The 24,801-nt window shown below is 45.0% G+C and overlaps 1 protein-coding gene across 1 annotated transcript in view; it reads right to left on the bottom strand.

Moving 5' to 3' along the window:
- The window catches only part of ABTB3 (ankyrin repeat and BTB domain containing 3), a gene marked incomplete at both ends in the record, with an annotated part of 168,805 nt that overhangs the window by 50,476 nt on the left and 93,528 nt on the right, over positions 1-24,801 (bottom strand). The window contains 2 exons of the mRNA XM_079539186.1: positions 5,633-5,837; positions 18,929-19,078. Of these exons, the coding sequence (XP_079395312.1) occupies positions 5,633-5,837; positions 18,929-19,078 (355 nt within the window). The remainder of the gene's footprint in view (positions 1-5,632; positions 5,838-18,928; positions 19,079-24,801) is intronic.

Raw genomic sequence — 24,801 nt, 5'->3', positions numbered from 1 at the left:
ATACAGGTCATTGCTGGCATTTACAATTTTAAAAGCAACAAGTGAGAGTGAGCAGTATTTCTGACAACAGTCACAGAACATCCTGAGTTAGAAGAGACCACAAGGATCATGGAGTCCAACCCCTGGCTCCACAAAGCACCACCCAGAAATCAGATTATCTATCTGACAGCAGTGCCCCCATGCACCTTGAACTCCAGTAGCTTGGGGCCGTGATCACTGTCTGCTGCAGAGCCTGTCCCTAACCCCCAGCTGCCCTCCCCTGACAGCTCCATGCCGTTCCCTCGGGCCCCGTCGCTGTCACACAGAGCAGAGCTCAGCGCTGCCCTCCGCTCCCTGTGAGGAGCTGCAGCCGCCATCAGGCCTCCCCTCAGCTCCTCTGCTCTGCGCTGAGCAAACCCGGGGCCCTCAGCTGCTCCTCATACGCCTTGCCCTCCAGCAGAGAAGGGAAGGCCGTACCTTTACAGGAAAAGCACAGGTGGATTCAGACAAAGGTGGAGAGATGTTTCTGCTTGCAGATATGAGTCAGCAAATTTAAAATGATGCAAAGATCATTTCGTTTGTCTTCTGTGTTTATATTTTCATGGGTGTTGTTGAAAGAAAATCCCAATATGCAGATTGCAAAGCATTCTTGACTCTTACAATCTTCTTTTAGAAAACACAATAAAACCATATATATAATGCTAGCCCATTGTTAGCACTACTGGAGACCAGAAAAGTACACTTTCTCCAATCCTTAGCAGACATTTTGAATGGGTGCATTTTATATTTAAACCACAAACTCCTTGTCTTCCTTGAGAGCCAACGCTTCCCACTGCACTCCAGAGGTACTGCACCGGGAGCCGGCTGCTCAACTCCTCTGTGACTCCAGAAACCTTGCTAAGCATGGCCCAAGACTCTGACAAAGGCAGTTCTACATTTTAATCAGGCTGAAGGATCTGCCTAAGCAGAGAGACCGTTCACCCATACGCTCTATGCACCTAGCCTGCAATGCTCGGGTCTGCACCAGAGATCTGCAAGTCACGGGCCTTCAGCTCACAGCCAGGGGTTAGGCACGCAGTCCCTGTTGCCTCTCCTGCATGAAAGCAGTTCTGGGCAAGACCTGAAACACAATCAAGTCAGAGTGATGACTTGTCCGGCAGCGACAGCAGGGAGATGTTTCCCAGGCTGTTCCGACATCAAATGTGACACGCCTGGCTGCGACAGAAATCCCTGGAAAGCAGCCAGCCGCAGGAGCGCTGTTGGGAACGCGGCGCAGAGCAGCCCTGGTGCTACGTTCCTCCCAACACTGCACACAGTTTTCTCTATTTAACAAACCCTATAGAGATCACACGGACAGCTTAAGCCTCGCTTGATAAATTAGGTTTAGAATACAGCCCCAGCACCGCAAGGATACGGTGCCTGACAGCAGAGCTACAAATGCTGTCTGTGCTGCTTCGTGTGCCATGCGCAATCCAGTGTGCAGGCAGCTGCCAATACCAATTCTGAAGCAATTTTTAACAAGTGGGAAGTTTGATACTTAGGATGCGAATGCAGAGGATGAGTGAGGATGAATTTGAGATTCCCCCTCAGTGGCTCCCAGAGAAATAAGCAATGGTGATAACTCCTGAGTTCAGCGAGGCCATGGTTTTACCATGGGTTTAATACAAGATTATGCCATACTAGCACACCAAACGTGTAATGTCTTCTGCAAACACGCTGCAGGATAAACCAGTTTCATAGCAGGACTTTCCCATTCCAATTTCTTCCAGAGGTGCAATGCTTGTGCTTTCTCCGCTCTCAGCAGCACTTTGAGGGGTCACTCTGCTTTCTGCTGGCCTTTGCTGGAGTTCGCACCACAGAATGACTTAAAGCAGGGCCACATCTTCCTTGCTGTATTCTTAGTGAAATGGTTTTATGGCTATTTTATGCACACAGCCGTACCAAGTGCTGAAGGAACTGAGGAATTGCTGGGGAAGGCGCTTTGCTGCCTTGTGAGCAGAATTAATGGGTGGCCCTGGACAGGCTGAATGCTGAGCCACTGCTTCTCAATGAGTTGTTAATGGGGAACATGGAGAGTTAGGAAGTCAAGAGGACTTTGTCAATACAGCTGTGGGTAAAAGTGGGTAAGGAACCACTTAAGAAAAAGCATCAAACAAATCTGCAGCTACAGATTCTGTGCTTTCCGGTGCTTAAGAAATTACTTGCAATAATTTTGGAAGCCTAGAAGCAAAACACAACCACAGGACAGATCCTTTTATTAAACTAGAAGCAGCAAGCTAGAAAGAAATCTTGGCAACAGCCGTCTAATTGACAAATTCTTCCTTTTTCAATTCCCAGGAAAGCAGAAGAATGAACAAACCTAAATAATCTGCAGCCACCTGCACGTGAGGGCACCAGAGGAATGATGGTTTCACAGACAACATCTGGCACAAGACGAACGTCTCCATTGCATCCTGGCTGTCAGGAACAGTGGCCTCACAAACAGATCCAAATCCCCTCCTGCACTTTCACACCTGCCAAAATAGCCATCTACATGGTACCCAGGGCCATGAAATAATCTATCCCAGCAGGACTGGCTTGTGGTAGTGCCAACAACACAGCCAAAAGGCACAGGGTTTATTCAAATCTGATCAGATTGAAAGAAGCGTATGAATGTGGAGGTTGGGTTTGCTGGAGCTTGAGAAGAAGGGAGTATTTTCCAGATTTTCTGAGAAATCCTCGCCACTTTCCTACTCTCCCAGCCTCATTATTGCATAATATTTTTTCCCTTTCATTTTATGTGAAGACAACCGCTATTATAAATAGACTGCATTCTTATTTCTTTACCCCCGTGAAGAACACAGAGAAACACTCCCTAGAAAATACTCCCTAGAAGCAAAGTGTTGGATTTATTCAAAGGTAAACATCCGATTTTATGCATCCCATGAGACTTCACAGGAGGTGTTGCTTTTTATGCTAGGAAGTGCTAACCCAGGCAGGACTGCAACTATACTGGTTGCAGGGATTAGGCTCCAGCTTCCCTTCCACACCCAGCTGCTGCAGAAGAACAAGCAGAGCCTTTGCGGTTTTGTAATTCAACCCAATTCAACTGTGGTTGAGAGCCCAAGCCCGAGTGGAATAGAGATGGTTGAGAAGGAGGAGAAGCTAACATTGGGCCACTGAGCCCTGTGAGAACTTGGGGAGTTCTCTGGCCACATCTCATAACCCTCTCCCCATCCTGGGCATGCATGATCAGGAAAGAGGGCCAAAATAGTAGCCAGGTTGTCTTCAAATGAGCCAAGTACAACCCTTGTTCCAAGAAAATACTGTTTGTGGCCAGATCCACTCATTTTCTGGCTTCTCTGCACCAGCCGGGACCCAGAGAGGCCAGGGAAGGGGGAAATTGCCTGGATCTCCTTCCTTCTCTCTGTGTTTTTTCCAACATAAAAGTCATTGTCACAGCCGAAGGAAAAGAGAGGGAATAAGGAACAGAGATAAGGCATCAAGCCTGCAAATATTCTGCATATAAAAATGTCATGTTTAACAAACCCACTTCCTCATCATGCATAAAAACCCACCACAAAAACTGAAAACACCAGAAATAAGTCATGGACCGTAAAGCATGCCTGCATATAAAGAACAGCACTGATAAGTCTTTGACTGGAAATATGAAGGGAGGCTTCTCAGAGCACTAAATAGAAATCAGCTGAACTGGATTACTTGCTGGGCAGCCCAAGATACTTCCATCCAGCTGGTGCTGGTGAGGCATGCTACACAGCACATGCAGTGGAAATATCTGGGCACGCGCTTACCCCTGCATCACTTCCACTTGTGTTTTCCAGCACAAAGTACAAACGCATGTTTGATTAGGCAATAGAAGGAGTATCTGTTCCTTCCAAAATTGACCACAAACTCTTGGCAATAACACTGAGTACTTACTTTGGCCCTAACCACACACCACAGTTGTTAAACCGGTCTTCCAAAGGAAGACATTTTGCCAAACTGAATACTCGTAATATAGCAAAGAAGAGAAATTGCATCTGGCTTTATATAATCAGCATTTCAATTGCTCTAACAAAGAGAAGATATATTAAGACTACCTCAGGAAAAGGAAAACCTATTAAAGCAAATGCTAAATGAGATTCTACAAATATTCCTGCCCCTCTCACCTTCCACAGGAAAGTCTTTAGAAATTTTACAAACCCAGAGCCTCATTGTTACTAACCTTTATAGTTCCACTGGTCCCAAGGGCATTAACTCCCACAGATGGTGACTACAGATCAGGTGAGAATATCTTCTAATTTCAGTCACCACTTTTAGCACAGTACTAACCACGAGAACTCTTGCTCATGAGGTAGGCCTTCTGCAAGAGCCAGGTTGGCTAACAATTCACAAAATAAAACTGATTTAGAAAGATATTAAAAATCCAGGTTCTTTTAACTTCCCTTTCTGTTTCTTTCACACATGGGAATCAATAGAGCAAAAACCAAAGACCATGCTAACTGAGTGACCCAAACTTGGAAAAAAACAAAATGCCACCCAAAGAAAAATGGCAAAGTTCCCAGTAGAATCACTAATGCTAGAGTTTCGTCTTTTCTGATTTTCTACGAGTCAATTTAAAAATAATTCAATGAAAATATCATATTATATACCACTTAAGTTTACCTATATAATGACATTCTCAAACACTGCTTTTGAGATGCAAACTTCATACTAAAACAGTAACCAAGCCCCATACATGCAAATGTCAGTGCATGTATCAGTTTGGCTCACACATACAGCACGATACAGCAGGACATGAATGTGGAGTTCAGCTGGCATTTGCACCATCATGATACACCATCTTAAACATGAATATGCATCTCTTTTCAAGCACTGGTCATTCCTCTCATCTCCTCAGCAGCAACCCCTGGTTCAGGGAAGTGAAATAGCAAAACATACCTCAGACCACAAGTGGAGGCAGAGCTTGGCTCTTGCTACTAGAGAGGCTGCTGCATTTTTGACAAGATGGCTTTATCTACATTTCCTTTCTTTACAGAAGATTCTGAGTCAGGACTGAGTCTTGAACTCGCTTCTTCTGCCCTGGTTGATACTGAAGGGTGGATGAAGGCAGCAGAGCTGGATGCAGCCACATCCCAAGCAGCACACCCCAGAGGCTGGGCAGGAGCTCACAGCCCCCAAGTTCCTCTTGTGCTGAGTACATAACCTACCCTGGTACCTTGCACAATTGGGGCACTGCGTCTTTAACAACCCCTCCTTGCTAAACACTACTCTACTCATTTTCCACTTCCCAAATCACAGCTGTCAAACCCTATTAATGTGTAGAAAGACACATTTAAACCTAGACCTGCTATGCCAGAAATAGAAGTTCTCATTTTCTTTTCCAAAACATAGAATAGCTGAGCAACAAAGAAAGAAAACGGAAATCTCTACCAAGTGCACATCTGGAACCAATTTGCTGAATGTAGCCACTGGGTGTCACTTTTGATATATATTGGGTCAGCCATGGAGCACTTCAGTAAGAAACGGGATTTCAGAAAGGTGATCCCAAGCCAAAACAGACTGCTCTGCAGCCTCCTATGCACAAGCTGTAATTAGCAATTAGCCAGCAACACTGATTTATCAGCAGAATGTCTTCACAAAGATATGAAACATACTCGAAGGTGGCTCTTACCTCTCAGTCTGCAGCGTGACTTTTGATGGCTCTACATTCGGGTTTTCCCACTCCATCTGAGGGCAGTGCATGAAGTAGCAGAGGGTGTACAAAGCCTCCGGCTCCCAGTAGAGTGATCCCTGCTTCTGGTGCATTGGTGTGCCATTCCCGTGCTGCTTGGCATTCAGTGGTTGGAGGTGGTGCATGGCTCGGGATACGAGGTCACCTGGAAAGCAAGACCTGGGTGAAGGCTGGGCTTTTACCTCTCTCTCTTTTCCTTGTGCTACTATATTTCCCCCAAGTTTTGGAACCAAAGAATGCACCAGGTTGTCTTCCCTGGCCATTTAATTTTGGAGAACCTAAACAGAAAAATGTAGAATCTGTGCAATATTAATCACCAGGCTGGGCTGTGTGGTGACATACCTGGGCTGCAGACAAGCCCCTGAAGGGATGTGTGAATACAGTGTGCTCAGTGACCCTCAGCAGTGTCAGGCTGGCCCATCTCAGCACTGCCACAAGAGCCAGTCCACTGGGGCCAGGGTCACAGCCACCTACAGCCCTTGGAGAATGCCAGACTCCTAGTTCCAAAAGTTACAGAATCAGAGAACGTCTGACATTCAAAGGGACCTCTGGATCCATCTGTTCCAATCCCAGCTCAAGTAGGGACACCCACAGGCCCTGGCCTGGGCATGCTCAGTCACTATTACACTATCACACTGTTTCCTGATCTCCTGTGCTTCTTTGTGCCTGCCGCCTCTTCTGCCCACCCTGCAAAGCGTCCTCTTTGCATCCTCCCTTCAGGTATTTGCACACAGTGATGAGATCCCCCTGAACCTTCTCTTCTCCAGCCTGAACAACCCCTCCTCTCTCAGCCTCTCCTTATAGGAGAGGACTTAATGGGACTCTCTCCAAGTTTTATATCTCTTCTGTACTGGAGAGCCCACAACTGTCCCCAACATTCCAGGTGTGAACTCTGCAGGGCTAAGAAGAGAGGAAGGATCACCTCCTCCACCCCCTGGCAATATTTTTCTTAATGCTGCCCAGGATACCATTAGCCTTCTCTAGCTAGCAAGGGCACATTGCTAGTTTCAACTTGGTGTCCACTGGGACCCCTAGGTCCTTTTCGTACTAAGCTGCTTTCCAGCAGTGTGCTCTTGCTTTTTGAACTTCCACTTGTTGAACAACATGAGGTTCCTGTCAGCCCACCTCTCCAGCCTGTCTATGGATGGCAGCATGGCCTTTGGAACATCAGACACTCCTCCCAGTTTTCTTATTATAAACAAGTCTGCAAACTTGCTGTGGGTACACTGCCTGGAATCCAGATCATTAAGGAAGATGTTGAAAAGGACTGGACCTAGCACCAGGCCCCACAGGACATCGCTTGTGAATGGCCTCCCTTTGGACATTGTGCCATCTTCCCAAAACACAGTCCCTTACCCCTCAGGGGCGGTTGCTGCCCAGAAAACAAGGAGGGCTTATATCTATGGACCTGTGTGCAGAGTCAACTCCATGGCTCTGGAAAACAAGGCTTAAGACAGTATCATCAGAAACGTGCAAGTGAATTAACTATTTCTAAGTCCAAGTAGGACTGGGAAACTTCATGTTTGTTGAACAGGAAATCCAAGAATTGGGCTCACCTGAGCTATTTAGGAGTCCAGAGAACGGAAAATGGCTGATTAGAAAGATGCTCGTTGTCTCCCTCTATGATTATGTGATTCTGAAAGTTTCCTTGCATTACAGGTATGGGAAATAAGCCATGATATGCTAACCTATGATTATGTTAGCAGGCAAATATACAGGCAGGAGCACTGAATCCCTAAGCACTGTACTGATTGTAACTAATTAACTAAGGCATCTCCCTCTGAGGCAGTGGATTTTATGACATTAGCTATCTAGTGACCACTATATAAAAGACAGCAAAACAATTTTGGTTATAAACTGCCTGTTTTTACGTCTTCAGATCATTCAGAAAGTTCTTTGGGGGGAAATAATGTTCTCTGATCAAATCAAATAGTTCATTTTAAATGAAAATCTGAGCAAAAGCCCTTTGGGTCATCCTTGAGCTATGCAAAAGCAAGTGATGGGGAAAAGAGGGCATAATTTCCTGGTGCTAAGAGAAAGAAACACAGGTTTTCTCTTTTATGGTTTTCCTAAAAGACCACAGAGAAGCTGGAAACGTGCACAGATGTAGGAACATAACACAAAATCTGAAAACAAACAAAACAGCTGAATAATGAACTTAGGGGCAAACTTGAAGCACTATTTTGATTGTGTGCAAGGCAAATCAGGAGTTTTTTTTGTTTTCTTTTGTTTTCTCTTGCAAAGCCCCACCCCTGTTAACACATCACAGTGCATTGCCTCTCCTCAGCCTGACTTGCACAGGGAATGCTGCTGCTGAGATAATGCGCACCAGGAAGAATAGACATATCTCACCAAAAAACACTCAGCCCAATTCTCCAAAAACACAGTCTTAAAACCATAAAAAGAAGAAAACCGCTGGCATGAGAAAACTGCCGAGTCCATGATTTCAGGGTTTTGACACAAATTTTGCTGCACTCTGCAATATTCTTCTGATTCAAAGCTTTCATTTAAAAATAGTTTCTGCCTTTCCCCACTGCCAGGAAATAGTCATGATAGGACCAGTCTTGCAGCCCTGCATATACATAATTTCCAGGAGAAGCTGTGCAAGTGGAATGTCTGCAGAATCAGGCCCACCAGTGTAACAGATGTGCCTGAAGTCAGGACTGAGGACTGTGTCAGTCCTGCTCAAAACTATCTGCAGACAAACAGTGGCAAAGTTTGGGACACCCTTCACTCACCCCAGTCTCTCACAGCAGATGTGCACTGCCAAGCCTCGCAGGGGGACACTAGCAATATCTCTGAGAGCAGAGGCAAATTCTTCTTCTCCAAAAGGAAAAAATAAAAAGATGATGTAGATATGCTAAGTGCAACATCCAGGTTTAGCAATGATAGCAAAAGCAGAAAAAAAGAGTTGCACTAAATGCAGTCTTTTCAGACCCAAGCCACCAAGGCATTGCAGCATGTAGTTATGGCTAGACACATGAACACAGTTAAATGGATTGAGACGGTATGCATCAGAGAACTCCTCTGGTTTCTGTACCAAAAGATAAATAAAATCAGGATACAGTTTAAGCCAAGATTCAGTCAGCAACATTACTTCACCCACATTCCTCATCAAGTCCCAGGGTGATGTGACTTGTATGACACATCCAGCACTGGAGGGAATGGCACGCTGAATAAGGAGAAGCAGCAGCAGAAGGAATGACGAGTGCAGGGCAGCCAGCTCAGCATCACTGCTGATGCAAGGCTGGAGAAACTCGAGCCTCACTGGGATTGATGGCAAAACTCCAATCAATTTCAACATGACCAGGAGTTCATCCTTTTATTCTGTATTTCCTCAATTGCTTCTTAAGAAACCTAAACCAATTCAAGCCATTAAAGCTGAATTAATGCTTCTTATGTATAAAGTATCATTTAATTACATTATACCAAGAATTGATTGGCTTAGATCTTGCTTTATCCTCTGCTATGTTATCTCTGGCTAAACTTGAAATAAATGCTGTACTAACAATTATTATAACATTCCTCTATCAGGCACAACTCAGGGCTTAAGTAATCAATACCTATAAAGCACTGAGCTTCACAGAGGGCAGTAAGCAAGCATAAAAAGCCACATTATAAGCTTGCTATCTAGTGGGTCAAACACTGGAGGCAGGACAGGAATCTCTGGTTTCAGTTTTATTCCGCTGTCTAACCTTGGAGCAGCCACCACACCCCCAGTGCCCTTCTCTATTCCAGCCACATCGAGTTACAGTGCCAAATCTTCAGGGCAGAGACAGTGTCTGAGCACATCAGGGCTGAGGAGGGAGCTGACAGCCGTGCACACTGTACAGCAGTACTTAATGCGTACTCTGTAAAATGTGGTGTAGTGTAACATCTGGTTTGAGATGCACGTGCACTCTTTCAGTCTCTGCCACATTTTGCTTTGTTCTTCCTCACTAAGATGCTGTTGCTTCTCTATTTGCTTCCAACAAAGAATGTATCGAGTTCAGTTGCTTTAGTCACTGACCTTGAAACTCTTCTTGACTCTGGCCCACATAGCTTACGCACAGGCAGCTCCTTGATGGGACTCCCTGCTCTGGCCTTCAGCAGTCGCACAGCCTGCTCAAGTCTCAATGCAGAGCCCAGACCCACCTCCATGCTGAAGTCAACTCTCCTTGCCAGCTGTAAGAGCCGCAGTCTACCGAACATCACAGGCAATCTTGAATTTGAGGCTCTGCTCTTCAGAGCTACAGCAATGCTCTGAAACGTGAACTTTGACCTGCTCACAGCATTGCTGGCTCTTGTGTACTCGTGCAGTTTGCAGTTTTGCATGCTTTCCTTTCACTCCTGATGGGTACGTGTGATAATCTCAGCTTCTGGCTCTCAAAATACATCTCAAACATACGAGCTGAGTGCATCCAAAAGACCAATAAATCCCTCAGTGCAACACTGCCAAAAAAACTAAAATAAATCCCAGATTGGAGTTGCTCTTGTAAGCTGCTGATGCTGCTCCTGATGGTTGCAGTGTCATGATGCAGGGGACTGGGCAGAGATCCACACCCCAGATCCCCTGCACTCCCTCCTGCCCCTGTGCCACGGCCTGCAACCCATCTGCAGAGCAGACCGTGGAACTGAGCTGCCTGATGAAAAACCTCACCAACATGACTTTGTTTTTAATTTAAACCAAATAAACACTTCCACAATTTATGCAACGCGAGCCAAATGAGCCGCCACACCAACTGTTGTGCTGGCAGAACTGGGGAAAGGAAGACATCACATCGTGTGGGACAGACAAGAAACGAGCAGCGAGGCGGTGGGACGTGCGGGTGTGCTTGTGTTGTAAAGCTAGGAAGCCAGAATTGGAGGGAAGGCTCCTGGAGCACAGCAAAAGCTGTGGCAGACCCAGGATGAGCTTGGCAGCCTTGAGGAGAAGCCCAAGCTGGGCCTGTCTGCCAGCAAGGGGACGAAGAAAGCAGGGCTGCATCCACCAGCACTACAGCCTTCCCATGACTACAAGAAGAAGGGCACCTCAGTGCTTTTTATGAACTCAAGACCCACATGCATACATTTAATTTAAAGATTCAGAATATTATGTAACATGCATGCTGCAACACGGGCCTGGTTTAAGGCCATACTGAATATTTAAGGAATAGCTTCACTGACTGCAAGTCGGAGATGTGATGTGACAGGGAAGGTTAGGCTGCATGGGGGTGCTACGTTCAGCAACCCGCAGCACGCAACTGGAATGCTCCAGCCCTCTCAACAGTGACCAGCTAAACATTTTTTGACAGTAAATGCCTTCAGTAAAACCTGTTACCATTGCTGTTTTTATTTTAGACCCCAGTGCTTACAAAGTAATGTCCGTTTTGCATTGTTTAACAGAGAATGGGGAAAAAAGCAGAAAAACAACAAGAGGAAAAAGGAGGAAATGAAAGATGTCTAATACCCCTCTTCTGACAAGCGTCCTGCAGGATTTTATGGTCTGGCCATTTTATGATGGACTTGATCTTCCAATTCCACCTGCTCAGGAGCAGGCTCGGGGATAAAGATGTGCAGCCTAAAATGTTCAGCTGTGTGCTTGCACAGCCATGCCTAACTGGTGAATGATGCTGGGCTGATCCTTGCTGAGCCGCTCCCAATGACACCAGTCTCTAGTTTTTCTTGCTCCAAGAACAACTTAGAAATAATATTTCTACACACAGTTGTTTGACCTGTGTCATTCCTTCAAAGCTCAGGGGAGGGAGGAGAATCTCTGGTGTCACTACAGATCTCTTCAGGTGTGACACTAGGGCTCTAAGCTGTAGGCCGTATTTACGGAGAACATGTAAGAACATATTGCAAGCAGAACACACTGGTTCAGTAACAGCGGTCCGACCACCCCTCCAGCTCTTCATGACTCCACTGTGTGTGTTGGCCTGCTCTGGAGAGTCATGCCCTGCAGTGGGGCTCATGGACAGTAAGCATTGCTGCTTCACAGTGTTCCCTGGGTGAACACGTTCTCCTTAAAGAATGGGACAGAGACACAAGCTGCAGTTCTGTCCACCCTTCAGACTGTCCGCATGATCAGGAGAAGTTTGGGATAGAGAGCTGCACTTCAGACACCAAATTCCATAGCACGGCCAGCAGTTTCCAAAGTTTGCCCCCTTACAGCACTGTATAATCAATGGATATCAAGATGTCACAATCACAAAATACACAAGAGAGTTAGGCAAAGTGGACTATGATAACAAGAGAGAATAAATGGAAGGCTTACCCTTATGCTGTGCTCACCACAAAACACCAGAAGGAGGGATCTCCAGACTGGTACCAGCTCTTAAATAGGTCTAGGAGGGGTGCAGCCCGGCTCCACCCCTTCCGGCAGCACAGGTGAATTGCCTTCACCTGTGCTCCTCTGGCTGGCTCATGGCTCGCCTCAGGTGATCAATCAGAGGTTCAGGCCGTGACTCAGTAGTTCCCATACACAGCACACAACTCAGGTTCAAATTCCTTTTCTTGATATGGATTCATCTCACAGCTCAGCGTTAAGGCTTTGCATCTACAGCTTTTGCTCAGGGCCAGCTCTAGAGAGACTGTGTTGAAAACATGAATTATAACCCTGATAAAAAAATCGAGACCTATCCAGTTAGATTGCTATCTGGTAGCCATGGCATCCTGCATCCTCCCTATACTATAAGCGAAGTCTCTCTCCCTTCCTGCCTGCCTGTTGCATCTGGTTTCTGCATCAAAGTGATGTATTGCTACAGCTCACCCAGGCGTATGCCTGTGAGCGCATGAATGCAGGTGAATACAAGCAGTTCAACAGTGCCTCTTGTATGACAGCAGAGTGCCCGCAGTCATCTGCTCAGTCAGCTGCCCAAAGCATCCACACGTTTATGATTCCAGCTACACTGCTCCTACATGTTTGCTCTGCCTCTGGAAGTCCATCCATCTGTATGTCTCAAAAGTCAGCTAAGCAAGAACTGCTTAAGCAAAACTTTCCCTGAGATTATTTTACTGGAGGTCTTTATTATTAACTTCGATCTGTACTAGGAAAGGAGTCAGCTAGGGTGGGGGCACAAAAGAAAGTCTATCACATACCCTACTGTGTGCATGCACATGTATATTCAAACATGGAGCTATGCTATTCTTGGCATACAGCACACTCCAAACCCAAGAGCCAGATGCCTGGAGCTATGGGTGCACTTGGGGTGTCATAACACCCAGTCACTGGAATACCCCGCCTGCTGCAGAATCATCATCAAGCTCACCCTGCAATAATCTCCCCATTTCTGTCTGCTTGTCTACAATGCCAGCATTGCGCCCCTGTGTGAAATTGCTCCCTGCTACCCCAGCCAATTTTTTGTTTTCCCAACAGTCACTTATCTCTCCTACAGAAAAGCAGAGGAAGGAGCTGTGGTCCCAAGCTCTGAATTTGGTACCAAAAGAAGGACCAGTACACAAGCAGTGTCAGCTCCACTGTGCCTCCCAGCAGATCATTTAGCCTTTTATCTCGTCTTATCCTCCTATCACAAGAAGGTTCTATTTATATGACAGAGTACGTGTTTGTGTGCAATTTAGTGTTTGTAAAGCCTTTGAAGATAGAAAAAGGATTGAATATATCCCATTAAAATGCCACAATCATAATTAAGCCTTTTCAACTTTACATACCTATTATAATAATATTCTTATTTTCAAAATCTCCTATCCAATGAGGCAAGCATAATGTTTACATTTGACTCCCCTCATACAATGTCAGCTCCAAACAAAACAGCCTTTGACTCAGAAGTTCATCTCCTAACCTAAGGCAGAGCCCTTTACTCTGCCTTTTTGGACCACCATAATTGGATTTTTCTCTGGCCTGACATGAACCAGAATTAAGAGCCTCATGTGCCTGAGGAAGCCAGGCCAAGCATATTCACTCTGCCCCAGCTGACTGCCTCTGGTCTGCCTGTGGATGATAGCAAACCTGAGGAAAGGAAAATGCTGTTTTAACAGTCTGTACCTCAAAGGTGATTTATGCAGGGGAGTCCTGAGCTGATTTGTTGGGTTATTGGGGAGAGTGGTGGAGGGCTGGAGCTCCAGAAACCTCCATCCACCAAGGTGATGACTGTACTGTCAGCAGTGACAGCTGTATTGCCACATACAGGAAGTACCCACTGAAGCTGTCAGCTCTATGGTCAAACTCTGCACTGAAGGGTGCACTGCTATATGAATTGCAGGACTCAGCCAGTATCTCTGCTTAGCTGTGCACTGCACTGAGTGAAAAGAACTGCTAATCAAGAAAAGGCTCTGGTCTTTCTCTACAGTGCTGCTTAGTCTAAGAAAAATATTTGACAAACAGTGCTTTTCTTCTGGCAGTAAATAAGCACTGCACTTACAACAATTCTCTTTCAGATGCCACCCTTCCAGCAATCACCTTTATCCCAATATTTGCTTAAGCCTGGACTTTACTCTTATTTACAATATAGGCATCAATTTGTATGGCTCCTGCAGCCCTCCTCCCTGTTAGTTGTACAGGATTGAAACTAGATGAAAAGGCAGGGGAAGGGATGCTGACTTTCATCATCTCCTTGGCTGGGGCTGAGAGCAGAAATGAAAAACAGTGTTGGTATGTACAAGCCCATTTCTACTAACACTTGAGCAGTAAAGCTTCCTTTCATCCCTGAAGTGTGCCAAGATCTGCTGGGAGTCTGTTATTTTGGAAATGCATACATTCAGCACTGTGGAGGCATGGAGAGGACTATGGGGAAGAGTAGCATTTTTCCAATGGTGAAAAGGAAAACCTCACTGAGACCCGAGTGGTGATGCGGAGGAAATACCAGCTTGAACATCAAAGTTGGAATCTGTTTAAGTTAAACATCATTCAAAGGCTATGAAGTGCTGAGATCAGCAGTGTTTAGTTACATATTTATCTTCAGACTACCCCATTTTAAAATCAAAACACCTACTCATCCCAGTTAACACTCAAGAGCAATACCTCCCCATTACCAGTCACCATGGTTTGCACAAGACTGGACAGCCAACTTCTCACCGAGGAAGGCCAGAGCAACCTGGCCATCCCTGGACAAAGCAGGCCTCAAGCAAAGATCTGCTTCTGTCTAAATAGGAAGGAGATTAAAGGGAAAAACTGGAAATCCAGAAGAATTCTCGTAGTCTGGAAATATTTTCTCTAAGAACAAACAGTGAAACACTGTCAAACTGCTCTTTTAAATCCTATTATTTCAGCTGTGCTTCAGTTCTTCCCAATGTTCTCTATATAATAAGCGTTTCAAATGAAATGACATTTTTTTAAAACACACTGTAGTAGGCAATTACAATTCCTGAATACTAAAATGGCAATATAACATAAGCAAAATTTACTGTTGTTCCTTAACTTTCTGCCATGTTCATTATATTTTAATGAATAAGGTTTCACATTAATTTTTCAAGCCTTTTCCTCAGAATCACATATTACCTCAGTAATTGTGTTACAGAATTAGGTCTCTATTTACATTCTCCTCTTGAATCCCAGAGACAAAACCTTGCTTTGATTTTCCATAGGTCAGCAGTATTACTTCTTACCTTCAGTAGAGCACCACAGAGCTAGCAGCACTGCTCTGCCATGCTAGAACATCCCAGAGACAATCAGTGCCCAGGCCATTGCGTACAACCTGCTGACTATGTGAGAAGACAGCAAGAGGTAATGCCACACAGTAGTGGCAAGTGGGATCTGTGGGCACCAGAGCAGTGTCTGTAAGTTTGGATACACCTGAGGACACTTCACTGAAGGTCAGACTTCTCCTCTACAGTGGACTGTGTTAGCGTTCCTCTACAGTTGTGCTCACCAGCTCACCATTTTCCACATTCTCTCTTACCTCTGTCACTCCTGAGGAGGCACAGTTCACCTAAACAGCCTTTTCTAATGTGCTAACAGCAAAAAAAAAGAACAAATGCTAATATCACAGTCCAGATGACCATGAACTTCACCCACAGGTATCACCACTGAAGGATACTGAAGTTTCCAGGCAAGGACAGGAAGAAAAGGAAATTTTGGACACCTCCCACCCATCCTGCATCCCCCTTGGTGGATGACCATGCCCAGTGGGATGGGCACACTGCAGCACAGAGATCCTGTCAGCATGCTCTGCAGATCTGGGGCAAATGGAACCAATCGAGGTGTGCCAGTTTCAGGAAACGTGAAGCTGGCAGAGAGATAAAGAAGTTCAGTTGTCCTCAAAAATGTCCTCAAAAGCCCTTACCACAGCATTCTAAGAAGCAGTTCCTCATTGGCATGACAGTAGATACAGCACTCGTCTGCCACAGCAGACAATTTCTGCATTACTTAAAGGAATGACACAGCCAAACCAAGTAGCTTAAACTGCTGTAAGTGACACCAGTAATTCATTTCATGCTGCAGCCAAAAGGTGAACGTTTTCCCCCAGAAAATCTTCAGCCCTCCCCTGCATAACCAGCTGTCAACTCTTGACAGAAAAGAAAGAGGAAAGAAAAAGGGAGTAAGACGATGGGCAAGAGACAACATGAAGGTAGCAGACCAGAAGGTGCCACACATAGGAGAAGGTGGGGATGTCACACAATGCAATGCTTTTCACTTATGATAAGTAACTCTACTTTCCACCTGGGACAAAGACTGGGAAGAAACTGAGAAGTCCTGAGCAGAAATACAGATGCTGGCCAATAAGCAGGCCCTGCTTGCCATCTGTCATAGATTTTATTTCCTGTTCTCCATGTCTCCAGCAGCTGGTCACACTGCTACGTGTGAGCATGCTGGGCAGAACCAAGATTCAGGGATGTCCTTCCTCCAATGAAATGTACATGCATTAAATCTAGTTATTCTGTATGCTCTCAGTGCTTTAATTATTAATGTTGATTAACTACAGGAAATCTCATTCAATTAGAATCTTTTTTTTTGCCCTCATCTCTGAGATAGAAGTAAGTTTCTCTATTGAAAGATCACTCTGCCCTTGTTCCTTGTGCAGTTATGGAGAACACAAATTAAATCCTAACTCCTGGGACACTGCAAGCCATGAGATGTTACAGGCACATACTTGGGTTCTACTGTTCTGTTACTACAGCAGGTCAAGCTTTCATCCTTGCCATTCATCCCTGGTTTCATCCTATTCCTCTCTTCACAGCTACTATGCTCTTAATTCCCTTCTGTTTCAAAGTTGTGCCCATTCACTTTATACATCCCCACAACAGCAGGGGCTTTTTCAGAGGTAACGCTTCCCTCACATCCCACTTTCTCCATGCCAGAACTTGCTATATCCCCTTCTCTCCACAGCACCAATTCTAAGGCTCTACAACCCCTACCCCACACCGTGACAATCAGATATCCTCCTCCACTTCCCCAGTTGATGCACTACGATGCCCAGATGTTCCCTATGGCTCTGCCCTGCTGCTGCTTCCCCAGTCTCCCTCCATAGCCATGGCTCACTGTAACCTCCAGATCACAGCCAGCACTGATTCCAGAGGCAGACACACAAGTGCTGAACAGACAGGCAGCAGTACCCCTTATATCCTCACACTTTCCTGTGTTTAATGATTTTCCCTTAAATCCACCACATTTTGCTCACTGACACCCAGCACCTCTCTTGATGCTTCAGAATTAAGTTTTGAACTCTGCACCAGCATCGCTCCACAACACAGATTTCTATCCACTTGAACAGAAAGCCTTGCAAGCTTTGCCAGCTACCACTACTCCTACAATTTCTTCCATGGCATGCATCTGCTTGCAGAGGATGGGGAGGTGCCCTCATTGTTGTCCAGAGGGCTTTCTGGAGTGCTGTCAGCCTGCTGCGTGCCAAGCTCTCTCTGACAGCTGCATCTAACTCCCACTGAGGCACTGTGTTCTTCAAGTTGGCCACCCTGAAGACTGTTTTGCCTGCGTTTGGAGTCAACAGACACATACAGAGCAAATCATATTCATTAGGGGTGAGGGGGTCCTAAAGATCCTGGGTGTTCTGTTGCGTATAGAGGTACATAGCCCAAGATGGGAAAAAAAACCAATCTCTGAAATATCCACAGATCACATACTTACTAAAATATAACCATACGTACTTTAAGAGAGGGAAAAATATCATGAATAATTTACTTGGCGCATGGAAAGCACTGTTGTGTATTTCATATGTGTGAAATAAATAAGCAGAAATTGCTTAATTTGAATAACACTGAACACCTGATTCCAGAGACTGAGCAACACTTCACGCTAAGGCATGTAAGAGCTCTTGGCTTGTTGACATTTCACCAGAACAGAGGAAAATTAGCAAGTTGAAAACAAATTTATATTGCGGCTTGCAGATAAATATTCACAGTGTATTCACTAGGCTCCTGAACAGCACCTAACTTGAGCCTTGACATTATGAAATGGCTGCATTTCATTGCTCGTGTTGTTACAGAAAAGGCTGAGAAATTGCACCTGAGATGACAATGTTGTTGTTTAGTGTCAATCATGCAGAATCCAACATTGATAACAGTAAGTTGAGCTGTGTGTGTTTTTACATTTGACTCTACGGTTTCTCTCCAGAATTTCAAAGTGGAGCTCAGGAAAACAAAAAACAATTCTTTTTTTTTTTTTTGAGCATCTGTTTTCCCACCCATAACTTTGTCTGTCTATACAGTAAATGAGACTGGAAGGCTCCTTTACTTATAAAAAATCCCAGTGAGGCTCTTCTGCTAACTGTAAACTCCATGCTGTACGAGGATTTACATGGCATTTGCCTCCTGCCATCAGAGCAGCCAGGTAGTATTCAGAAAACCATAAATAATTTATCTGTGCTGTAATCGAAGCTTTCAGATATAATAATCAGGCACATTTCTCCAGAAATGTTTTGATGAATAACAAAGTATTTATCTTCCAGGTGCTAATTGGTCTGATTCGGGTTTGAGCAGTGCTTTTTTTTCCTCTGCTAAAACTGGAAAAGCAAGGGACCTCTCCTGTAACATAGATGGATGTAGCTCTGCTTCAGTCTGTGACTATTATGTCACATCTACCTTTTCTTTAAACACTTCTAGGATCTCTCACCTTTAAAAACAGGAGCAGTGTGTGCAAAGAATCTGCAGTCATTGCTGAGACTCTTTCCTCCTGTGGCTCCAGCTTCAAGTTTCAATGCCAGCCACATAAACACGGGAGCATAAACACAGCTAATGTCTGCTCCGCTGTCTCCTTCAGTGTTACATGTGTGCTCCTGTCTTCCCACTGCACAGCCAGGCAATGCAGGTGGCTTTGTTTCACTCTGAGGAAAGAGACCCAAGCGCTATGAACAACCTCGTACTTACTGAGCTCGGCAATGCTCCCCACACGTGTAGCCAGTAAAGACTGCTCGATGGTCCTTAGCTCGGACTGGCTGAACATCTGCACTTCCCCAGGCTTGTTTGACCGTTGCTGGTCTTTGTGAAGGTTCAAGCTGTCCGGCAAGCAGAGAACACCTACAGTGAATGAAAAAAGAAAAAGAAGTTCCATGTAATTTCAGTCACTACTGCTGTCACCACCTCGTATTCATGGAACATTTTAAGGCTCATGTGAGTAGAGCCCAAAGACAATAAGTATTTGTAATTCAATGTCACAGATGACTCATGTTCTCAGAACTGGCCCTCATTAACTCTTCTGAATGTCCTCAAGTCACTCATGATTTCACCAAGGGATAATGCTTACAGAAAACCCCATGTATTTGCCCGTGGTGGAGTCAAGAAGGTTCCAGAGAAGCCTTCTGGAATCTACTTCAAAACCATGATATCTCAGCAACAGAATCCTTCAGGATTGACTTTAATATTATACGTAAGAAGGTTGATACATTTACAGGATTTTCCTGTATGGGGAATTCCACTGACAGTTGCGAAAATAATAGGCAGCATCAAGATGCCTGCTGTGTCATTGATGAGTTTATTGGATTTCTTTTGTAAATACAGCTCCTGACAACTGAACTGCATAGATTTCAAAAGCCCATCATGCAGAAGCCCTAAAAGCAGCGAACTTTGATGGGGAGGCAAAAGCAAGGCTGCTGACATTAAAAAAAAATTTACAATACACATCCATGAAGGTGCAAAAGTCAATTTCTGCCACGATATCTAAACCCTCGGGGGCAGACAGAGGGCATGTGTTTGTTAGTCAAAATCACTGTCATGCTACAAAACATGTAGCAAATGCTTCATTGCCAACCTTGAGTAACAGATACATGGAAACCCAGCCTGGACAGTAAGCTCTCTTCCCGTCCTGAGCTCTGAGAACATGCAACTATGGCCATGCTTATCCACAGTACTGCCTTTCAAATCCTTCTGGGACCACACAAGTGGACACCCCTGGGAGGTAGTGGGGTTGTACCTCTTCATGGCAATTAAATTCTATCTTATCTCTGATTGTGGAATTTGCAACAATTTGCTTTGAAAATAAGACAAAGTAGGAAATGTATTTATTTTTTTTAATTAGCTTGTATTCTTCGTTCCTTTTAAGCACAGGGGAGAAATCCCCCTCAAGGACCAAGAAAGCACTTTACAAAAGGCTTTAAGAAAAAGGTATGTATCTCATATCTTCAGGAAGTAACCGGTGACTAAATCTATTAATCAGTAATTCTGTTAGTATCATAGAATCATAGAATGGCTTAGACTGGAAGGGACCTCAAAGGCCACCCAGTTCCAACCTCGTGCCACAGGCAGGGCTGCCACCCACCAGATGAAGCTGCCCAGGGCTCCATTTGGCCTGGCCTTGAATGGCTCCATGGCTGGGTCATCCACAACTTCTCTGGGTAACCAGTACGAACACATTTTAAGTCCCTTGCTGAATGGCTGCCTTAACCCCTTCTTTATTTTGGTAACAACCCACCAAACATCACTGCTTTGGAGCACTGCAAGGCCAGGCAATCAATGCTCCTGGGAAATGATGTTTCTCAGACACTTTTTTAGCTCCGCCAGCTTCACATACATTCCCCTCTCTGATTGCAAACAGTGTGGTCTAAGTTCTCTTGCAACACGGACCTAAAAACACCCATCTTGAGAGAAGGGAGGCGGTGAAGGCTCAGTGAGCACGTCCTGCATGAAAAGCAGGGGGCACACATTGGAAAAAACAAGACCAAAGTCCTCACATCCCACTGCTGTAGATAGCAGACTGAACCTGACCCCATTCCCACACAACAGCAAGACCGGGTCAAATGCCTCAACAGCCTGTTTGAGCACTGGGGATAGAAGAGCAGTGGCAGCCATTAATTCCAGTCCTGATTGCAGGGCCAGGGTTGTGGCCACTGCAGTCAAACAACATGAGCATGGAGGGGAGCTGTGGGCAGGGATACAAGGCATCTGACAAGCAACAGGGACTGAAGGATTCAAAGCACTGAGGTAAGGGGCAAAAAGGGGCAGCAATGAAAAAATATTAAACAAGTAATCAAAAATTACCAAACAAGCTTTCCAAATTCACTTCTGATCACTTAGTGTTTGCCTTGAATCAACACTTAGCATGATATTTATATTCTGTAGATGTGCAGATCTGCAGATCTTGAGATGTTCAACACCTGGATTTAGAATGCAGACTTGCCTGCATATTTTAATAAGTATTCTCTCTCGGAAATGTTTCTCATTTATTTAGATTACTCTTCATAATTTTAATGGATAGAAATTAAGACAAAATTGGAAGAGTCTTCCCTGAAGAAAACAGATGTGTAACATCAAATACTCTAAAAGACTTCTAAAAACAAGAAATAGTACAAACAACTGTATGTCATCTTTAAAAGAAAAAGAATACCCAACAAGAAAATAATTAGCGAAAATACATGTTGAAGTGTGGGGGGGGGGAAAAAAACCAACACAACTGTTTTAAGGTACCTTTATGAACAGGATTGAAATGGTTTAAAATCCCAAGATGCACAGGAAAGCGGTCTCAGAGTGATGAGCGGTGGCACACAGATATTTTATTCTCAATTTAGTCTCTGCCTGTACCCACAGCCGCGCTTCCCCTTACAAACAGCCCTGATGATTAATTACTCTGTTCTGTAGCGAGGGGAGTGTATTCTTAGGTTTTCAGATGAAAAGTGCAAATGAAATGCAAAATGTACCATTGTTAGAAAACTTAGCAAATTATAGGATATGTCACGCCAAAGGGTTTTTTCACTTGAGTGTGACATGATTAAAGCCATGCAATAGCCAAACATCTGATGCTTACACGCCAGCTTCACAACTATAATTGACCACAGCGGGTGACCAGTGGTGTGCTGGAAGATTTTTTTATAACTCTCATCATTTTGCTGGAGAGCATTTCCTTTTTTTGCCGGAATGGAGAGAGGGAATTCTATGCTCGAGCACACAACTCTGCCACTTTCCTAGCTTCAACTGTTTTCCCCAAAAACAATTAAAGAAAAGTTACTGAGATGCTTTTTGGCAGAAAAACTTGCTCTATTTTATCAGTGTTTCATGTACAGCTCAAACTTGCTGATGAATGAGTATGGAAGGAAATTGCTCCCTAGCAAGAAGGGAGCATGCTGAATTGAAGATGAATGCAAAAAAAAAAAAAAAAAGGTAAAATCTTTGTGATTATAAATGTCTTCTTCATATAAATAGAAACATTTAAATAGTCACCACCTGCTTTCACTGGCTTGGCTACAGTTCAACCTCCTCACGTTAATTCCCTGCTGACTGGCGTTATTCACTTGCTTTGTCAGCCACAACTTCAGCCTCACTGCGCTATACTTGATGCACAGGTAAGGATCTCATGTTTCCAGCAGCCTGAAAGACAGGGCATTTTCCCTTGCTTTTTTTGCTCTTTTGACTGTTGTTGTCATTCCAAGCCAAAGATTTCTGTGCAGTATCTTCAGAAATAACTACGATATCTGTCTTTTCTCTCTCCTGGCATTGCTAAATGTCCTTCCTTTCTGCATGGTTACTCAGCCCTGTGCTCTTCTTTGCCCATTGCTTTATTCCTCATCTTCCTTCCAATTCACTAGAGTAGAAATCAAGCTGTCTGTTCTAGCAGGATGAATGTGGGGCCAAACGCGACATGCCCCTGGCTGCTCCATGTCCATGGTGATGTACGGCAGCCATACGTCGCATTTATGACTGCTATGAATCACTGGAGCAATGAGAAATAACCAAAGCATTCCTGTGTGTTTGGCTTTTGTCACATCTTGTCATGCTTGGCTGTAAGATTCTTGGGGCAGGTATCTGTCTAAAACATCCAGAATGGATCAAACCCAACCTTTGCTTTATAAGCTGCTGTTTTTTATTTGCCCTTGGCCTCAGCTTGCCTTGCAGTGTGTAGGTAAAAGACTGCAGAGAAACAATAAAAATACTTTAAAATCAGCAGCATGCCAAAAAACTCCCAGTGACAAGCTCTTAGTGCTCTCCTCCCAAATCTTCAGGGAGAAAAATACAGCCATCATAGGGAAGATCCAATGCACAATTAATACACTCTACATTTTTCCTGCCCTCTGGGCTCAGTGGAAACATAAGCCGGAGCTCCCCAAAGACCTAAAAATCTCAAACCAAAGAAGTATTGCACGGAATGACATTGAAGATGCCTGAACTTGTGGAAGCAACAAGTTTTTCAAACCCTCATGCAATGTCTTCTGAAGCCAGAGGTACCTGGTAGCTCCATTCTGGTTTCCCCGTGCAAATTCCCACTTGTTGTGCTGGGAAGGCAGATTTTGGCACAAATACATGCACATTCTTGCACGGAGCTGTGGGTACAGCCCTTGCAGCATGGCACAGATGTGCGCATATCCCACTAACATCCCACATGCAGTGCTGCACAGCAGCCCTTGGCAGAAATTGTCCCAGCGTCTCAAAGATCTGAGGACCCAGAGCAGATCTAACACTGGACACAACAGCAGCTGGGAAACCTCCTCGGCTCTCAGGGCAGGAGAAGCATGAGTTTGGATAGCCCAAATTTCACCTAAACACAGAGAAGGCATCAAAAAAATATAAGCCTCCTCCACTGTTCTGCTATTTAGACAAGTATCTGCATTTATTTCTCTGCCAGCTGTTGCAACTGTTGCAAAACAGTTGATTCCTGGAGTGCTGGCACCTATAGCGCCCATATGCCAGAACTGGCAATAGGGTTTCACATCCACTGCAACATTGGAACCTGGAGGCTTCCCACGGTCTGCTGTTGTGACTACCCAGCTATTTTCACTGGGCAAACACAGATCAAAGGGCACAGTGGTAAAAAATTGATATGTACAGTCTTCTGTACACACTCACTACGAATGGCCACACAATGGGAGAAGTTTGGCAAGTCTGTTTATTTGGAATGGGAAGCAATGTTTTGGGCAAAGCCATGTTACATCCTTAAATGTTTTGTAGTTCGGTCCCAAACCTGCTTCCTCAGCTAAACAGTTCAAGCACTGAGTCCATCTCAGAATAATGAGAGACTGAGAGATTTAGATCAGATATAAAGATTTTTAATAAAGGTGGTGAGGCACTGAAACAGATCACTCAGAGAGGTGGTGCTTTCAGTTCGGAAAGCAAATGGTATCCTGGGCTCCATCAGAAGAGGGGTGGCCAGAAGGGACAGGGAGGTGATTGTCCCCCTCTGCTCTGCTCTTGTGAGGCCCCACCTGCAGTACTGTGCCCACGTCTGGAGCTCACAGTACAAGAAAGACAGGGAGCTGTTGGAGAGGGTCCAGAGGAGAGCCACCAAGATGATCAGGGGACTGGAGCACCTCCCCTGTAAAGACAGGCTGAGGGATCTGGACTTGTTCAGCCTGGAGAAAAGAAGGCTGCGGGGTGACCTCATGGCAGCCTTTCAGTACCTAAAGGGAGCCCACAAACAGGAGGGGAATCAACTCTTTGAAAGGGTAGATAACAGCAGGACAGGGGGAAATGGTTTCAAGCTTAAGGAGGGAAGATTTAGATTGGATGTTGAGGGAAGTTCCTTAAGGAGAGAGTGGTGAGGTGCTGGAACAGGCTGCCCAGAGAGATTGTGGGTGCCCTGTCCCTGGAGGTGTTCAAGGCCAGGTTGGATGGGGCCCTGGGCAGCCTGGTCTGATATTAAATGGGGAGGTTGGTGGCCCTGCATGTGGCAGGGGGTTGGAGATTCATGATCCTTGAGCTGCCTTCCAACCCTGGCCATTCTATGATTCTGTGAAGTCAGGCAGAAGCACTGCAGCTTGGTGGGTGATGTAGTGATTGGAAAGTATAGCGGGGCTGTTAGCTCTGCGCTTCTCTGAAGA

This window comes from Tetrao urogallus (assembly GCF_951394365.1).
Source record: "Tetrao urogallus genome assembly, chromosome: 1".
NCBI classification, from domain to species: domain Eukaryota; kingdom Metazoa; phylum Chordata; class Aves; order Galliformes; family Phasianidae; genus Tetrao; species Tetrao urogallus.
Note: the sequence above shows the minus strand (reverse complement) of the source record. Positions and strands in the feature narration are given on the sequence as shown.